The sequence below is a fragment of the Ambystoma mexicanum genome, chromosome 2q, assembly GCF_040938575.1.
Source record: "Ambystoma mexicanum isolate Mex_15411 chromosome 2q, UKY_AmexF1_1, whole genome shotgun sequence".
Lineage (NCBI taxonomy): Eukaryota > Metazoa > Chordata > Amphibia > Caudata > Ambystomatidae > Ambystoma > Ambystoma mexicanum.
This window is the reverse complement of record NC_090924.1, coordinates 318589578-318609318: the sequence shown is the minus strand read 5'-3', so window position 1 is coordinate 318609318 and position 19741 is coordinate 318589578. Positions and strand designations below refer to the sequence as shown.

The following is a 19741-nucleotide window of genomic DNA, read 5'->3' as shown; positions in this document are numbered from 1 at the left end:
CCACACCCTGGATCCAAAGGCGATGGCTGTGCCCTGGCTACCTGAGAGAGAGATCCCCGGTGACTAGCAGGTGGCACACCCTTTGGTTTCTCACATACCCTTCCCCTATGCAATATTGCTGCATCTGTTTCACAGGGAAACCAGAAAATGAAATTCACGTTCTCCCGTTCCTTTCCATTTCGGTGTTCCACAGTAAAACAGTAGGGTTGCAAGTTTAAGAACCATCACTTCACTCGAGTCTTTTCGTTAACTTATCCATACCAAAGGTGAGTGGTTGGTAACAAGTGTGAACTTCCTCCCCAGAAGGTAGTACCTCAGATAAATAATTGCCCATTTGATGGCAAGGGCCTCTAATTTCAGAGTCGTTTTTTTCACATGAGAAGAGTTTGCGACTGGAGAATAGGAATGGGGTGTTTTAATTTATTGCATATTTGCGACAATACTGCTCCTAACACTGTAAGGGAGGCATCAGTCTGTAATATGAATTCCTTCACTTTTAGTCTTGGGTTTTGGCATAAGGTTTGTTTCAAATTATGGTAATGCAAATCTTCCTCATCAGGCCAATGAATTTTCTGTGCCTCCATATTTCTTAATTTGCCAGTCAGTCTAAGTGTTCTATCGGACAAATTTGGGATAAACATACGGTAATAACCAATTAACACTAGGAATGCCCTGAGGTCTCTCTTGGTCTTGGGTGTGGGGGCATCTAGGACGGTTTTCACTTTTACTTGCTGGGGCTGGACCCTGCCATTCTCTATAAAGAAGCCTAGGTATTTCACAGCCGATTTAGCCTGCTTGCGTTTTGATGGATTGGCAGTTAAGCCGGCCTCTCTGAGGGTTCTCATAGTAGTAGAAAGATGAAAAAGATGGTCTTCCCAAATTTTACTATAAATGAGTATGTCCTCAATATAGGCCCCCACAGAAATTGGAGTAAGGTTGTAATATCCTGTCCACAAGTCGTTGGACCCCATTCAGTCCAAAAGAGAGGACTTTGAATTGGAATAGTCCCATTCGTGTCAAGAAAGATGTCAAGAAAGCTGTCTTTTCCATAACGGGTCCATTTACATGGACCTGCCAATATCCTTTGGTTAAACCTAGGGTTGACAGGAATGTGGCATTCTGCGGTTTATGGAAGAAGCCTGAGAAAGTACACACAAGGAGTCTAAGACAGTTGTACTAACTTTAAGCTCTCCATCTCCAACACTCTGGACATCCTTGCCCCTGCCATGATTATCCGCATGAAGCATGCCTCCAAGCGCACCACCTGGTTTGACTCCGACCTGGCATTTCTGAAACCCAAGTGCAGAACTGCTGAGCAGAAGTGGCAGGCTTCAAACGCATTCTCTGACAGACTGGCCTGCTGCCTGCTCCAAAGGGAATAGAGACTATCCATCTGCTCGAAGGAGAGTGCCTATAGCTAAGCCTGCATCTCTGCGGCCACTAACAACACTGCTGAACTTTTCAAAATCTGAAAGGCACTATCCAATCCTCACTCTATTCTACACCACTCCCTTCTTCCTCATGGCTCTCAGGCCTCCCTTGGTCACCCTCTCCTCTTCCCTCCTTCTCTCCTCTTTCTCTCCTATATCACCAGATGAGGTCTCTAGGCAAGTCTGCTTTATGAAAGTATCATCCAAACAGGTGCTCCCCTGCTCTTCCAGAACTATCCAGGACACCATTGCCTCTATTGCTCCAGCCTTGGCTGATTTCTTCAATGCCTCCTTTGGCAGTGGATCCTTCCTGCTACTCCTCAAGCACTCGCTTGTGCACCCTCTCCTCAAAAAGCCTTCTGCTGACCCCTCTTGTCCGGATAACAAACGCCCTATCTCCATTAACCCCTTCCTAGGCAAACTCTTGGAGAAGCTGGCCATCTCCCAGCTTATCCATCACACTGAATTTGTTGGTTATCTCCACGACCACCAGTTTGACTTCAGAGAGCCAGAGGCACAGAAACTGTACTCCTCAGCACCCGTGAAGACTTTCTCTGTAATCTCGATAACAACCCTCCCTCTGTTGTCATCCTTCTTGATCTTTCCTCTGCTTTGATTCGGTCATGCCACCCTTCTAAATTGGCTCTGTGATACCCTTGGCATCACGGACCTGGCTCTGGACTGGTTGACCTCCTTCCTCTCTGACCGTCCTTCCCAGGTTCAACTTGGCCCTTTTCTCTCACCCATCACACTCTCCACCTCTGGTGTTCCTTGGGGCTCTATCCTCTTACCGTGGCTCTTCAACATCTACCTCGCCCCTCTAGCTCGTTTGATCGCTGCCTTCTCTCCTAACTTCCAGTGTTATGTGGACGACATGCAGCTCTCTTTCATGCTTCCTTCCACTGCCGCCTCTTCTTCCTCTCTCATTCCTGACTCTGTCTGCTATTCGGCATGGTGCATTGCTAACAATCTCTGCCTTAATGCCAGTAAGAATGCGATCCTTCTCATTAGGACCCCAGCTCCCACCTTCCCTCCTACTCTCTGGCCGCTCTCCATTGTCCCCCTCCCCTCATCCTCCTGTGACGCAAAAAAACTTGGTGTCATCTTCGACTCCTCTCTCTCCTTCTCTCCTCACATCTTGCCAAGAATGCCCAATTTCAGCTGCACCTCCTCAGAGGCATTCTCCCTTTCCTCACCTCCACCCTGAAACCCAATGTCTCCAAACCTCTGTTCCTCTCTAGGCTGGACTACTGCAACAGCCTCTTCCTCGTTCTGCCCAATTCCTCCCTTCGCGCCTTTCACCTAATCCAGAATAGGACTGCAAGACTTTTCCTTGGCCTCAGGCCCAGGGGATTATCTCTCCAGCCCTAAAATGACTCACCTGGCTCCGGTTGCTGCGAGGATCAAGTTCATGGCCCTCTGCATCATCCACAAGGCTTTCTCGGGCCTGGGACCCTGCTACTTCCAACTCTCTCTCCCTAAATACCTCCCTGCCAGAGCTGTATGGTCTTCTAGCTCCAATCCTCTGCAGGTCAGACGCTTTTACAAGCAGGGAGTGGGGGTAGATCTATCTCCTTCACAGGTGCCTCCTTCTGGAATGGCCTCCCTTCCCCTCTCAGACTTCAGCTGGATCTTCTTAAGTTCCAGAAGCTTTTCAAGACCCTAATTTTCTCTTCTTCCTTCTGTCTTGCCCTCCCCTGTTAATGTCCCCCTCTGCCTTTTTTGACGGGCTGCCTGGTTCCTTTTGATTCTTACAGGGCAACGGGCCCTCCTCGACCAGTCTACTGCTGCACTTGTCTCCGCTGACGATGACCCTCCCACAACCTGCACTTGCCCGTCCGGGCTTCCTCCCCTTGCACTAGCCTGGATGGCCCTGAACCCCATTGAGCCCTTTGAGCCCTTGCAGCCCTGTACCTCACACTTACCACATAGACCTTCTTCCCTTGCTCTCTCTGCATTCCCCTGGCACTTGTCCACCTGGCCTCCCTTTAGCACTTGCCTAACACATGGGCCCCTTTTCCGCCCTGACTGGCACTCGCCACCTCCCCACCCCCCTCCCCCCCCGTCTCCCCCTCCACTCTCCCCCACACTTCTTGTTACTGCACTTGCATGATCCGAATGACACAAGGCCTAGTAGGACCGTTTTTGTTTTTCATACCTGACCACCCCCCCAGTTTTATCTTGTTGCACCTTGAAACACCTTTTGCTGTGTAGTTGCATTATAAATACCCAATAAATAAATGAAAACCAGTGTTTGTGATGGGTGCAAAACAAAGAAGGGTTTCTGTGCATGTCCTGAAAATGCATATGTAAGATATAATAGGTTTCTCAAGTCTCCCATAATTTGAGGATAGTCTCTGCGATTGTCTGACAATCTCTCTGATCCTGGTGTTGTAGCCAAACATCGCTGAAGTGAAGTCAGTTGATCAGTTTCCCCGAAACTGTTCCAAAAAGAAACCTCCCTGAATTTTAGTCATCCTTGGTGGATATTTCAGTTGGTTTCTTGCAAATGATTTCTACTGGCTCCTGTTGCAGCATGTGGGATTTTGACATTAGTGACGGGCGCTACCACACCAGAGACAGGAATGCGTTCCAAGGGTCTTTATTGTAGATATTCCAACAATCAAAATAGCTGTATGGGCCTACTGGGTTCTTAGGGTGTTTTGCGCCAAGGACGTTCCTCTCTAACTCGACTGCCCTGGCCTCTTCCTCCTCCCTAGCCCAGACGTCCATAACGAAGTGTTAGTAATATTGTATGGGGAACCCTACTGTCTGTGTTTCTTCCTTCAGCAAAAATTGATATCCCTAAGGCAGTGGCTGGCTACCTCCCTAGGAGTGTTCTAGTTGTCCCTGACCTAGCCCCGCTTAGCACTCTATTGGAAATATGGGTTGGTGCTTCCTTCCACCCACTTCCACTTGCACACACAGGGCCTCATTACAACATAGGCGCTCTCGTGATGAAGGATGCCGGTACGGGACCGGCACCCTTCATTACGGGATGCCCTATTACGAGGTTCCCTTGCGGGACCCGGTAAGGACGCCTGGTCAGACCAGACGTCCTTTGTGTGTCCCACGAGAGGACCAGGGAGCTAATAACGGGCCCGTTATTATCGCCCTCCCCATTCTCATTGAGCCCTATTGGGGCTCAAATGGGAATGGGGATGGGTTTTTTTGAATGAGGAATTACCAGGTCCTCCAAGGTTGGAATGACCCGGTTATTCCTCATTGAAGGAACCCGGTACTGGGACCCGGTATGGAGGCAGCCATGCCCTTATTTAAGGGCATGGCTGCCTCCATACTCATAATGAGGCCCACAGTCTCTCCTGACCCTAATCTGCACTGGGCACCAGGATGTTCCCCTCCAACCATACTATTGTCCCTCTTCTCTGACACTCAGCCTTCCTATACCTCCGCCCTTAGATGTTACCTCTCTTATTCCTGTCTCCAACCACCACTCTACAACAATATCTCTGCTACTATCTCCTTCCTTCCTCCTCACTACTGCTCCTCCTTCTACTCCACTGTCACCACTACTTCCATAACAACCTCTCTAATGTTCCTACTACCACTACTGCCAATTACTACTTCCTGCTACTACCACCACTCCCATTTACTACCTTCTACTCTATCGCTATTTCACACACTGCTTACTCTCACACACTAACACTCCAGAGGCCCCCTTTCACCTACAGCCTCCACACTCATTTTGCATCCTCTAGTCGGTCGGCGATCCTCCTCCACCTCCTGCCCTCACCCAACTTACCCACACTACAGAACTCAATTACACCGCCTTAAGGACCCTATCCATTTGCAGGATTGGATATTCACCCTGTCCATTCACCTACCTGGCTCCAGGGGATGTGGCAGGGGAAGTGCTTAGGTAGGCTTCAAAAAGGGTTTGTAAGCCCAGTCCCCTTTTCAGGCAGCACCTCTTGCAAGGAAAAGAAGTCCTGTTTGTCCCTAGTCCCGTTTGATAAGGCCTTCTGGTGTTTTAATGTTAATTTCCTCGGTTGAAGTTTCATTAATAAGGCCTCTATTTCTCGATGCTGCATAGACTCTAGACTAGAGTCTCAGCGATATTCCTTTCTCTTACGGCCGGTGTTCTGCCACATGCCACGTCTTGCGTCAAAGTGCAGATTGCTGCTGCGTGGTGTCTTCCTTCTGCTGCTCCCTGTTGCGAATTCTCTCCATCTGCGTTCTCCTGCAGCGGGGACACCGCCATCATCACAGGTAAGGTGGGGAGTGGGCCGGTACACACTCACGCGGGCACAGCAGGTTGTTTGGGGTGGGCGGCTCCCACCCTTCCCCTCACAGAGCATGTGCGCAGGCCTTGTCACAATACACAAAACTTTATAGCAACGTGACAGACCATGGTATGTTTCCCTTTGTCTCTCTATGGTAAATTATATACAAAAACACCCGCAAGGCCCAACTTAATTTCAATACCCCAAGCGAGAAACATTTATTGAAAGAGAAAGAAAACAGCAAAGTTTTTCATAAAGTACACCTAGAAATGTTTTTACTGTACTCATTTATTTTAACTATAGAAACAGCAATGCCTTGTTAGTCTGTGATTAAAGAGTGTTAATTATTACAAACACATATTATGTGATGGTACATGAAAAGGGTGCGTATTTATTTTCTGCCTTTTGTATATGTTCACTGGTTGTCAAATAAAGTATACATCAGCAACAGGATCCGATGCTTAGGCGCTGGATTTTATTTGCCTATGAGAAGGCGTTGGTCGGCTTCTCAGGGGCAAATGGGGAGTGGCTGTGGGTCGGCATGATGGACAGGATAAACTTGTTTTGGCGCGGTGTATTATGTTGAAAATACCGGTTTCCTGCACTGAACATTCCAAAATTGCTGTATGTTCATTTGTACAGGCACAAATCACATTTTCATAAAATATAACAACATTATTACAAAACACGAGTTTGTTGAAAAGGTTGAGCATAAATGTTTGTTTTTCTATACCGATGAAACACAACCACCACATGTCATTTCTTTCGTTTTGCGCTTGGTGGATGTTTTTTTAATGCGTTTTAAGCCCATCTTTGTGAGCGGGTTTGTGTGTTCACCCTTTTTGCGCCTTATAAAAATAGTGTCAACAGAGACACGAAAAAGTACCGACAATTATTTTTAAAATCCGTTGCAGCGCTCCTAGAAATCACCGAGTGGTCATTAGGGAAACATCATCACTGCTCGCAAAATGTACTAGCCCACTCGCATTGTGATGAGATTTTATGAAGGGCGAGTACAATTTTCATGGTACGCTACCTTGCTGGTGAGTATGGAGATGTATGAAACTTTAATTTGCCATTTACTGCAAAGAAACTTTTTTTGCAGTAAATGGCAAATAAAAGTTTCACTGTGCATGGTGGCCTTTGGGTGGCAGCATTGCACCAAATATGAAGTGCGCTTCGGGTGACATGCACCATTTTACTGAAAACACTGGTAAATAGTTGGTCACCCGTCACCATGGGACGAGCGCTGTGACGAGCGCTTTTCTCTTGTCACGTATTTAAACTAATGCTTTTAGCAGTATGCACACAAGCTCAACAAGTCTCACACTTGCCATTTCATTTTCCAAAACCCCTGCAAGGTGAAGGCCAGTGCACAAGCAGCACATTTGTTGTCTGCACTGGTGCACACCCATTGATAAATCTGCCCCCAGATCAGCCTCATACTGCCAGTGTTGTTGCTGTTTCTTTCTTCTTCATGTTAAAAATTTAAATCTGGAAATAAAAAATAAAAAAATGGTGTTATTTATGTGGATACCCTCATTAAAAGATAATTACTCTAGGCTGAGTAGCGTATTTGTTATGACCAAACTAGATTGTGTCTTTGTGGCAAATGTCCACAACTCTTCTTTCATCCACCTTAAATGTATGGTGCCCCTTTCTCCACCTTATAAAGGTCATAATATAATAATGTAGAGAAACCAGCACGTTCCCTTACAGTGAGACGTTAAGGGTGCTCCAGAACTGATGATTCTGGTCGCATCCTTGGATGCAGACCCAGAATGCTTCAGATTTATACTTTTTCATTCATGGCAAGACTTATTTGCCACCTGTCGTTCAGACATCTCCTGACCCAGATTTCCACCCTTGGTCTTACACGAGGCTTGCGCGTATGTTTTTTTAAATGTACTCATCCGATGGTTTGCAAGTTATCATGAAAGTAGAGAGCGTCCAGTCTTCACCTAGGATTTCACATCCTTCTAATACAGTAACCAATCTTAATCACGAACAAGTTTACAATATCTTTGATTCAATGTTTTTTTTTCTTCTCCAGACAATGTTGATGGCGAGCTGAAGAAAGAGTAAGAAGAGAGTATGCTAAGCAAAAATGAACAACGTTTAGCTTGTGTGTAATTTGGGAATTTGGCGTGCTTCCTGGCAGCGGATCCACCGTTTGACTCTCCCCGGGCAAGCCCTACCTGGACCCTGGGGAAACGATGCTTCTGTGGTCCATCCAGGGAGTCATCCAAGGTTCAAGATGCTGCTATCAGTACATCAGAACTGTTTTCCAATACATTTTTACAGTTCAAAGCTACGACGCATGAGAGATGATCTGTTTTTATAGGACCCGAATCACACTGTTCAGCCATGAAGTGTTAAGTTATTAAAATACAGCCTTGAACATTCACAGTTTGTGTAATCCTGAAGGGTATCTCGATTGTAATTTCTAGCGACCTACATTGGGAAAATACCATCAGCAAGGTGGTCTACGTCATTACCAGCAAAAGCAATAATGCTACTTGAAGGGGTGAAGCAAATACAATGGACTGTTTCTTGGCGTTTTCCAAACGCAGTTTGAATTTGTGGAAAATGTATTATGAACGAAAGTCTAAAAGCATCTACGTTAGCTCTCAGGGAAATTAACAGGCAAAGTTTATTAGCATGTCGTTCTTGGAAGAAAAAAAGAGCAGCATTCCAGCCTAAACCCCTTTGGAATGCCAACTCGGCTACCCTCATGCCCCTCATGACGCTAAACCCCATATCTTCGAAGTGTCCTACGTTGGCCTTGCGTCACATTCCTCCGGCCTCCAATAAACTATAGCAAGCACTGCACTGCTACAACAGTCCGTCTTCTCTTTTCATTATTCTGCACATCATATGTTAAACGGCTTCCGGAGCATGATGATGCATTTCGGTGACATCCGGTCCCATCCTCAGGCGATGGGCATATGTCCTCCACCCCTTTATGAAGTTGTGGTCCCTTATGTGATGCTTCTTGTCTATGGCGGTTGGAACCAGTTTATTCCACAAATGGCAGGCCGGTGTCCTTCCACTAGGGCCTGCTGGAAAGTACAAATTCAGCATATACTCCGGGGACGCATGCTCAGTCTATAAAGTCTATCACAAGCATTGCCACAAGCCAGTAGTCCATGGGGAAAGTCTTAACCATGTCAGCTACAATTTATAGAAAAATAATAAACGCTAGGGTAAAGTGTCTATGCGCTTGGTGGCATCAGAGACAGAGAGAGACCTCCATGTATGAAAATAAGCTCATGAACATTCCCTGCATCGTCATCCCGCTCCCCGCACCCAGACATTGGGCCTCATTACAAGTTTGCCGGTCCAATAACTACGGTACCCGTAAGCTTGCCGGTACTCTAGTTACTGGACCGGCAAACTACGAGTTCTGCTCAAGGGTGCCTTTTCGCCCACCAAGTCGGACCTGGTGGGTGGTCCGGCACCCGCTAGCGGAGCATGTCGGATGCACCGGCACCATTCCGAATGGTGCCGGCGCATCCCGTCTCTCCATTCCCATTGAGCCCTATGGGTCTCAAATGGGAATGGGGAGTAAAAGTTTCCGGCCCCTGGCAATGGGGAAATACAGGGTCTGGCAGGGTTGTAATGGCCCTGTATTTCCCCATTTCCAGGGCTGGAAAAATTTGCAAGTTTGGCGGCAGCCTGCCGGTTTTACCGGCAAGGCTACCGCCAAACTTGTAATGAGGCCCATATACTTTTAAATTACATCATTCTACTTCCTTGCAGTTTCTAAAATGGGGTTTGTCCATTCACAGTATGTTCCTAGATATTTTGCTTGTACCTCGATTTTGATGTAAAATCAGTCAGCAATGGGCAGCACTCGGGGCCCGATTCTTAACTTGGCGCAGTGAACGTGCTAAAGAGCATGATTCACTGCGCCAAATCAGGAAGCCCAGGCTCCACCACTATTCTCAAATGTGCCTGGTCATCCTCGTAGTGCACAACAGTACACATTCAGCATTGCGCCTGTTTTTGTCATAATGGGCACAACCCTGAAATCTCTGCAGCATTTTTGTAAAATAACGACATATTCGTTATTTTACAAAAATGCTGTCGAGAACAACCTATTTATTTCCCCACAGGTTCACACAGTAAAAAGGGTTGGCCTTGCAAAAAGATTTATATATTGGACCACTTTGGAATGTATTTCCAGGGCTCAGTCCACCCATGCAAACCTATGTTAAGGAATAGCATTGGATTAAGCATTGGGTGCAGAGATGTCTCTATTAGGATACATAAATGTCATCCTAATAGAGACATCTCTGCACCCAATGCTTAATCCAATGCTATTCCTTAACATAGGTTTGCATGTGTGGGCTGCAGTAAACATTTTCTGCCATCATGCAAGCGGCTTAACTGCGCTGGGACCGGATTCTTGTGGCACTCCTCCAGAATAACGGCACCAAAATGGTACTGTATATGTGCGTGACTTTAGCGCACATATAAAACTTGAGGAGTGCCACAAGAATACCAGTCTGAAGAGGCAGGTAACGAATGTGGCGGTTGCTAGGTTGGTTTCCAACCCATCCTAGCAACCGCCACATGTATTCCGAAAGTGGCGCATTCGTACCGACTTCAAAAGATTTGCCTCCTTCAGAATAGGTCTTAAATACCGAAAAGGTTGTTAACGCTTTTAACAACCTTTTCGGTACTTAACACCAGTTGAGAATTGGGCCCTGAATGTATAGTTTATCACGAAGAAGACATCTTTTTTTACTGTTCATTGCTATGGTTGTATTTCCTTTCTAACTCACTGGTTCATTATAGGTGTTGGCTATTAACCCTCCCTCCCTCTAGAAGAATGATGGGCTGGGTCTTGACCCGACAGGGACGTGGCCTTTGGGAATCTCACAGATCTGCCATCGGGTGCCTTTAAAAACATTATTGTGCCAGTGACCTAAACTGGGTCAGGGACGTAATCCTGCAGTTGCGGATGTCTGTAAACTCCATCTACAGCCTCTGCTTCCACGGTTAGGACTTAGCATTATGGCCTTGCACTCAATGTATACACACTTCTCCCACCTGCAAGTACTGCACTAGCCAACAACCCATTGCTATATACAAGGTTATATCTGTTAAACGGCAAGCCGCAAACAATGTTCTCTTTAGTTTATTTGGCAATGTCCTTGAGCCCTCAGCCCCCTTACAGCTGACTCTCAAACTCTGCATGAACTTCAGGCAATTAACTGAAGGAGTCTAATTTCCATTCACATATGTTTTTATTTGAAGAATTTCTGTGGGTTTATTTACTCCTTTTAAGATGTTTGTACCAGTGGTCTGCATAATTTGATTTTGACAATAATAACAAAATGTTTTAATGCTTTACAGTTTGATTCTTCATAGTTGTCCTTTGTGTATAAGGCTCTGCACAAGGTAGTACTGCATTCAAAGAAAAATTAATTTACAAGCTCCGGTGCCATGCATGCACTTTAATATTTGTGGAGATGTCACATCCCACATCAGCAACCCTCTTGTAGAACTCTTGTTTCACTCCATAGCACAAGTGAACAGTGAATGGGTACGAAACCTTTTTTTTTCTTTTATCAAAATGTAAGTATAAAGTAACATGACTCGTACAACCTACAAAGGTGGTACAATTGCTCTATCTCACCCTCTACCTCTGGTGTTCCCCAAGGGTCTGACCTCTCTCCCTGGCGGTTCAACCAATACCTTGCACCCGTTTCCCACCACATTGCAGCACTGTGCTCCAACTTCCAGTGCTATGCGGATGACACTCGGCTCGTCTTCAGGCTTCCCTCTGCCACCTCCTCTCCTTCTCTCATTTCTGACTGTCCGCTATCCAGGAGTGGTGTGCCGCCAATTATGGACGGCCTCCATGGCCCTCTTCCTGCTCCCACCTATGAGTCTGGTAAGAGGATCATCTTCGACTCCACACGCTCCTTTTCTCCTCGCACCTCTGACCTTTCCAAGAAGTCAAGCTACCAACTGTACCTCCTCAGAGGTATTCTTCCTTTCCTCTTCTTCCCCCAGAAGCTTACTGTCTCTCGAGCTCTGGTTCTCTCTAGGCTTGACTATTGCAACAGCCTCTTTCTAAATCTGCCTGCTTCTACTTTCTGCCCTCTGCAACTCATCCATAGCAGAACTGCAAGACATTTCCTTGGCCTGAAGCCCTGGGATCCTATCTCTCCAGCCCTGAAATCTCTTCATTGGCTCCCAGTGGCTGCAAGGATTAAGTTCAAGACCCTTTGCATTGTCCACAAGGCTTTCTGGGGCCTGGGTCCAAAATACCATCAACTCTCCCTCCATAAATACCTTCCCACTCAACTCTTGGCTCCTCCACCTCCAACTCCCTCGGGGTCAGTCCCTTCTCCAAGCAACAAGTTGGGGGTAGATCTTTCCTCGGCTGGGGCCTCCCTCTGAAACAGCCTCCATGCCAGTCTAAAACTTGAGGAGAACCATCTCTAGTTCTGGAAGTACCTCGAGACCTTCTTTTCTTCTGCCTTCCCTTTGCCTCTCCCCTGCTGATCTGTCTGCTTCGAGGCAGTGCACCTGGTTACCCTCTGACTTCGGGCCCAGGTCCCTGCCAACCCATGCACTCACCTGCACTGCCTCCTGGCAACCCCTGCACTTGGGTTGTATCTGTAACCCTACAGTCCCCTTACCTACACTTATCAGACACCCCTTGTCTGCACGTTAAACCCTGCTCTTGCCACCCAGCTGGCTGGACTACCAGTTGTTGTTATCCCTTGCTTGGCACTTTCCCCTTCTCCCCTCCCCCTGCACTTTCCCACTTCCCTCTCCCCTGCACGTGCGCATTCTTAATGTCACTGAGCCTATTAAGATCATTGTTTTGTCCTCACTTGATTCCCCTCCCTTGCCCTGTCGCGCTCTGAAACACTTGTGTATGAGCGCGATACAAATAAAATATCATATAGCCCATGGGATGCAGGCACTCCAGTGATTTCACATACAGGACAGTGGCCGTAAGTGCTGCATCACTAGTGCTGCAATGCAGCCATTGCAGTATGACTTTTGTCTCTGTGATCTGTTAATTTCATGTCTATCCAAATCTTGGAGGGAGGATTTAGAGGGCCTTCCTAGATGACCAGCGACCTGTTGGAATTCAAGCACCCACAACTTCTTCTATAATTGCTTGGGTCCTATAATGTTGGTGAATTGGGTTGCATTGGTAAGCACACACTTAACAGATGAGGAGCACATGTTTGATTTTCTGTCCACCTACTGAGTCCATATTGAAAGATATATGGCTTTCTTAAACAAAGTGTGCCTCCATGAGGATGATTTTTAGGCGAGCCTGTGAATTTGGAGACCACTGTGAAGTTTCATTGAAACTGTCAGTACTTTTTCACCATGACCAATTTGTATTCCTGCATCTGCTGGACTTAATTTAACATTGAAATAAAAATCTATTTTTAACTTCCAGTCGCCTCTGTTGTGAAAGTAATTTTTGTATAGGCTCTTATTATTTTTGTGAAAACGCCTCTGAACGTATCCATGTATTGGCTGGTTGAGAAGCATGGTGAGAAGCTCAATAGCTCCAATCATTACTCTGTGTTCTGTTTCTATGATTGCATATTCTATGGTATACGTGCTGTGACAAAGTACCATGCTGGATCCTGGATGATGAGACTGGGGTCCCCTTGGGGGTTGCGAGCCCCCACCCACACCATGATGCAGGCCCTGTAGGAGGCACATGGAGGATACCCCAAGTTCCCAATTAATCACCAACCTCAGCTTAAATGATTTCTCCCAGTCCATTGGGGACACCGACTCCTCTGGCTTTAAGGAGGCAAAGGCAGTCGTAGGGCATTTCTTTCCCATGGCGTTCTCTACACCGAGCATAAGGGAGGGTAAGAAAAGAAGAGCCCACCATGCTCTCCCCTGTTACCCTCAGAGATGCGAGTGACAAATACGGGCCTACTTATTTCAACAGGGAAGTCCATCCCCTAAGCAATGTGGTAGAAATACCCCAGAAATCGCTGGTCAGTATGTGGGAGGACCCCTGCCTTTTATCATATCTTTTATTTTATCGTAGACCTTTCTATGATGCTCGTAGAAAATGTTACATTTATCGAGTAACACAGGCAGACTGTTAAAGAAAAGAGAAAACCTTGTTTGAAGGGCAACATAAATCGCAGGTCTTGCCTGCTCACTGCAGCTCTTCCTCAGGACTTCGCCAGTTCAAAAAATATAACACTTAATAAAAGGGTTTGAACAGAATGAATGTTAACTGGCAGCTGGCAGTGCTCACCTGTGCAGGGGCCCACGAACCCAGACTGCTGGTGCCGAAGCGTACAGTCACATACTGCGTGTCAGGAGTCACGCATTCTTACTGTGGCCATGTACTTTGTTTATTGAGATTATCTAAGATGGCAGTCCTCCTACTTGTACGATCAGCTCCTAGACCTGTGCTACGGCAGCTCAATAGGCAACAAGGAACAGATGGGGCGTTCATAGTTCACTGGTGAGCCCGCCAATCACAGTGCTTGCAATGAACCACCAGCTAAGGACTATTAGGCAGTTATGAGATGTGGGGTCGAGAGCTGGCGGCATGCAAAGCAGTATAGTGTGTGGCAGTGCAGCGAGGATGATAGAGTCCATGCCTGCATCTGGTCACAGGCTACTTCACCTCCTGACCAGGACCAAGAAGGAAGCAATGCTGGCGATCCGCGAGTGGCCCATGACTTGGGTACGCCCACGTGGGCTAAATGTGAGGCACAGCATTTTTTGGCCAGCTATCAAAGGAAAAAATGTACTGCAACACAATCTGAACGTGCCATGTGGCTGTATCTTCTCTCACAGGTTTTACCCGCTTCAGCCGCTAAGAGCTCATTTGTTTTACATACTTGGTGTGCTTTACATCGTGGCCTCTACACGCTCCAACATGGCCGCCGCAGACACAGGCACCGGAGTGCCTGCTAATCCAACTTTGCTGCACCTCTGATTGGCCATGAAATTCCTCCTAAACCAATCGAGTTAGCCGGCAGGCTGAACAGCCCCCAGCCCCCCCCCTCACTGACAAGGCCCTCACGAAGGCCCCTGTCTTGCCAGATTCCTCCATTATTTCTTATTTTCCACACCTGCATCTGGTCACAGTCTGCTTCACCTCCTGGCCAGGATCAGGACCCAGAAGCAAGCGATTTCTGCAATCTGCGAATGGCCCATGATTTAAGAAAGCCCACGTTGGCTATATGTGAGGCACAGCATTTTTTGGGCAGATATCAAAGGAAAAAATGCACTGCAGCACCATCTGACTGTGTTGGTATATCTTCTGTCACAGGCTTTACCTGCTTCAGCAGCTAAGAGCGCATTTGCTTTATTTGCAAAAACATACTTGGTGTGCTTTAACATCGTGGCCTCTACACTCTCCAACATGGCTGCCACAGACACCGGAGTGCCTGCTAGTCCAACCTTGATGTACCTCTGATTGGCCATAGAATTCCTCCTAAACCAATCTAGGGAGCCGGCAGGCTGAGCCGCCCTCTGACAATGGCCCTCACTAAAGCCCCGGTCTGGCCTGTCTGTTCCTGGCCGACAGGCCACTCCTCGTCGGCCAGACGCACCAATGGGTTTCCGAATGCATTCTGGTGTTCCTCAAGGTAAGAGCGCCCTCATGCACCTATCTCACTGGCTTGTCCCAGCCTGCAGACCTACTCTATCCCTTGGCCTGGCCCTGCTGCCCGCAGCTGGTTTGCCATGTTTGGAACCCCCTGAACTTCCAATCCCTGGACTGGAGGCCTCACTATCTACCATCCTTTGATGTCCTGCGCCCCCTCGGATTGCTGAGTAGCGTAGCAACCGCAGGCCCCACAAATCTTGATGTACATTTCACTCTGCCTTTTTCACTGCAATCCTGTCCTTAAACTGCATTCTGAGCCTTGTATTCTAACGTCTTGTGTGAAAGACAAATCTAACTGTATTACCCTGCTCCTTTAGTGCTTTCCCACAGCTTTCTGGTGTGCTGTGGGAATACTGAAACTAGATGTAAGCATAAACTTCAGTTCTGGATACTTACTACTTGGCTATCCTTAGGCTAACCACGTGCACACCACTCCCTCAAGTATCTTTATGCCTCTCTTTTCTCCATCTTAAATGCCACATTCGATGCCCTGTATGTTCCAACTGTTTACATGACTCATGTACCATCTAAAATTTGAATCTGTTGTGATTTACACCTGCGCATTGGCTGTCTTTTTTGCTGCATTTTAGTGCCTTGCTGGAAAGTCGAATTTAGATGTGCCTTTAAACCTGTGCATTGGCTGTTAGTTTTGTATTTTAGTGCCTTGCTGGACAGCTGAATTTAGATGTATTTTTAAACCTGCGCTTTGACTGTTTTCTGCTGCATTTTGGTGCCTTTTGTGCTGCACTTTAGTGCCTTGCTGGAAAGTCGAATTTAGATGTGCTGTTATACCTGTGCATTGACTGTTTTCTGCTGCATTTTAGCGATCACTGAGTCTGGGTACTTAAATTTCTGCTACCCTGTGCTCATCCATGTCCAAAGCACCTTCTCATCTGTGCCTGCTTGGCTGCTCGGACGCCTGGTGAGCTTTTTCAGTGCACTGTGCAGCTCACCTGTCTGTCTCTCTCCCTCCCCGCCAAACACATGGCACTCTTTATCTCTTTATCTACTCCATCTACTGTAACTGCTACTCCATCACCTATCCTACCTCGGTCACGAAGTCTGGAAGAAAAAAGCTCAAAGGAGCTCTCCTGACCTCTAAACCAGGCCTACCTATTGCTGACACTTACATCAACGCTACTTCCAGGCAGACTATTACTGACATCCACTTTTCTGTCCCCTCCCTGGACCTATGGACTCCCCACTTGGTCTCTACTCTCTTACCTTTCTCCTCTTCACCCATTAATGGGGGCACTAGATGGGAAGTACTCTTGGCATACTTCCTATAGGTGCATCATTAATATTTATCACAATGGCACTATCATGGCCCAAGGTTCTCAGTCCACTCTTCTCCTTCTTAAACAGCACCTGCCCACGCTCATTAACTTCCTCTCTTCTCCTGATTCTCCTCCCTCACCCTCTCAAACCTTTCCACCATGCCCGACAGGAGTACCACGGGCCTGTTACCCTCAGAAAACCTTTAAATGTGGTAATAAGCTTTACTTAGCTACTTTGAATGCTCGTTCTGCTGTCAAACACTCCTGACATCTGCCACCTTCTTGAAGACTTTGACCTTAACATCATCGCCCTTACGGAGACGTGGCTCAATGCCAGCTCTGTCACTGTTGTTGACACTCTCCTTCCTAAGGGCTACAAACTTCTCTCCAAACCCAGGCCCAACCGACGCAGAGGTGGAGTGGCCCTGATTTTTTTTTCTGACTGGGTCCCTGCTTCTATCATACCTACTCAATCCTACACCTCCTTTGGCTGCCTTGTCTATAGACTCAGGGTCTCACCTACTCTCTTACCCTTGCTACCATCTAGAGGCTCCCTGGCCCTATCCCTCTCTTCCTCTCTGAATGTGCTGACATCACCTCCTCCCTCTTGACCTCTACTCCCAAACTCCACCCCCTCAGTGACTTCAATATCCACATCGACTCTCCTGAACCAGCCACTCTGTGACTCGGTCTCTCTTACTATTCTTGTTTCCGGTCCGACCCACTCATCCGGACACACTCTGGATTCCTTCATCTCTGGTGACATCCCTATCTCTAACCCGGTCACCATGCCCTCTCCTGGTCTGACCACTCTCTCTCCTCTCCTACAACTTGGGGCCCCTCTGTCCTCTGACCCAGCCACCTCTCGCACTGCCAGCCTCCTTCACCATCATTGACTGAGCAAGTGTCAGTCATGCTTTTGCCTCCACTTTCATCCCTATCCCACCCCTGCTTCTGACTCTCCCTCTGACTCTGTCCTTGCTAACTTTCACCTCTCCATCTCTAACACCCTTGAAATCCTTGCTCCTGTCATGAGGGTTCGCCTGAAGCCTGCCTTCAAGTGCAATGGTTGGTATGACTCCGATCTAGCTACTCTGAAATATAAGTGCAGAGTTGCTGAACGGAACTGGCAGACCTCGGGTTCATCCTCTGACCAACTGGCCTGTCGCCTGCTCCAAAGGCAATATTGTTTTTCTATCTGCTCCAAGAAGAGCACCCACATTCAAACCTGCATCTCTAGAGCTACTAACAGGCTGAACTTTTCAAAATCTACAAGGAACTTGCCAATCCAACTGCAGTTTCCACCTCTCTCCTTCCTTCCTTCCTTCCTTCCTTCCTTCCTTCCTTCCTTCCTTCCTTCCTTCCTTCCTTTCTTTCCTTCTTTCCTTCTTTCCTTCTTTCCTTCTTTCCTTCCTTCCTTCCTTCCTTCCTTCCTTCCTTCCTTCCTTCCTTCCTTCCTTCCTTCCTTCCTTCCTTCCTTCCTTCCTTCCTTCCTTCCTTCCTTCCTTCCTTCCTTCCTTCCTTCCTTCCTTCCTTCCTTCCCAGGCTCTCTGCTTTCGCCTCCCATTTCCCATCTAAAACTCGGGACACCCTGTCCTCACTCCACCACCCTCATCTCCACCACTTCCCCTGCCCCCTTGGCTCCCCTCCATCCCTTGCACTCTCATTCCTCCTGCCCATAGCACCTGATGAGGTCTCTAAAGTTGTCTGTGCTATGAAGGTCTCACCGAAACAGGTGCTCCCCTGCTCTTCTACAACCATTAAGGACAACATTTCTTCTCTCTCCATTGCTCTTGATGACTTCTGTAACCACTCCTTTGCTACTAGCTCTTTCCCCTCTAGCACTCCCCTGTGCACCCTCTCCTAAAAAAGCAGTCTGCTGAACCCCCCTGCCCGGCTAACTATCACCCTATCTTCAATCTTCGAGAAGTTGGTGCTCCCTCAGTTGACCCTTCACACTCAACTTGTTGGTTGCCTCCATGACCATCAATCTGGATTCCGGGCATCCAGAGAAACTGAATCTGCTGTCCTGAACACCCGTGAAGACATGGTCACAAATCTTGACCATCCTGCTGTTCTCATTCTCCTCAATCTCTCCTCTGTCTTTGACACAGTCAACCATTCTATCCTCATAAAATGGCTCTGTGATACCATCTGAATCACGGACTGGGCCCTGGATTGGATGACCTCTTTCCTCACTAACAGCCCTTCCCAGTTGCAACTGGGCCCTTTCTCCTCCACCACCTTACTCTCTACCTGCGGCGTACCCCAGGGCTCTAACCAATCTCCGTGGCTCTTCAATATCTATCTCACCCCTCTTTTCCGAGATAGATATTGAAGACTAATCTCCTACTTCTGTCTTCATTTCCAGTGTTATGCTGATGACACCACAGCTTTCCTTCAAACTTCCCTCTACAGCATCCTCTTCCTCCTCTCCCATCCATGATTGCCTGTCCGCCATCCAGGTATGGTGTACGGCTAACAATCTGTCTTAATGCCAGTAAGATGGAGATGCTTCTCATTGGGTCTCCTGCGCCCAGTTAACCTCATACCCTCTGGCTTCCCTTCTTGGACCCTCTACCTTCATTATCCTGTGAGGCCAAAAACCTTGGAGTCATCTTCGACTACGCTCTCTCCTTCACCCCACACATCTTGGACCTTGCCAAGAAGGCCCATGTCCATATTCACCTCCTTAGAGGCATGCTCCCTTTCCTCACCTTTCCCCAGAAGCACAATGTCTCTAGAGCTCTGGTCCTATCTAGGCTGGACTACTGCAACAGCCTCTTCCTCAATCTCTCCCTTTCCTCCCATAACACCCCCTTCAGCTAATCCAGAAAAGGGCTGCAAGACTTCTTCCTGCCCTCAAGCCCGGGGACTGTATCTCTCAGCCCTAAATTGGTGCCTCTCTTCGGAACAGCCTCCCTGGCCCTCTCAGACTTGAGCCAGAAATTGCAGTCTGGAAATGAGTATACCATGTTAGCAAAACATCATATCACCACAAAGCATCCACTATCACAGTACAACATACCATTGTAGTCTGGAGATGAGTATACATTGCAAGGAAAAAATCAAAACACCTCAAATCATCCACTGTCACAAAACAGCATACCACTGCAGTATGGAAATGAGTATACCATGAAAGAAAAAAATCAT

At 47.4% G+C, this 19741-nt stretch overlaps 1 protein-coding gene across 1 annotated transcript in view; it reads left to right on the top strand.

Moving 5' to 3' along the window:
* The window catches only part of MSRB1 (methionine sulfoxide reductase B1), a 164965-nt gene extending 151851 nt beyond the window's left edge, over positions 1-13114 (top strand). The window contains exon 4 of the mRNA XM_069647295.1: positions 7728-13114. Within this exon, the coding sequence (XP_069503396.1) occupies positions 7728-7759 (32 nt within the window). The 3' untranslated portion in view covers positions 7760-13114. The remainder of the gene's footprint in view (positions 1-7727) is intronic.
* Positions 13115-19741: the final 6627 nt, after the last annotated feature.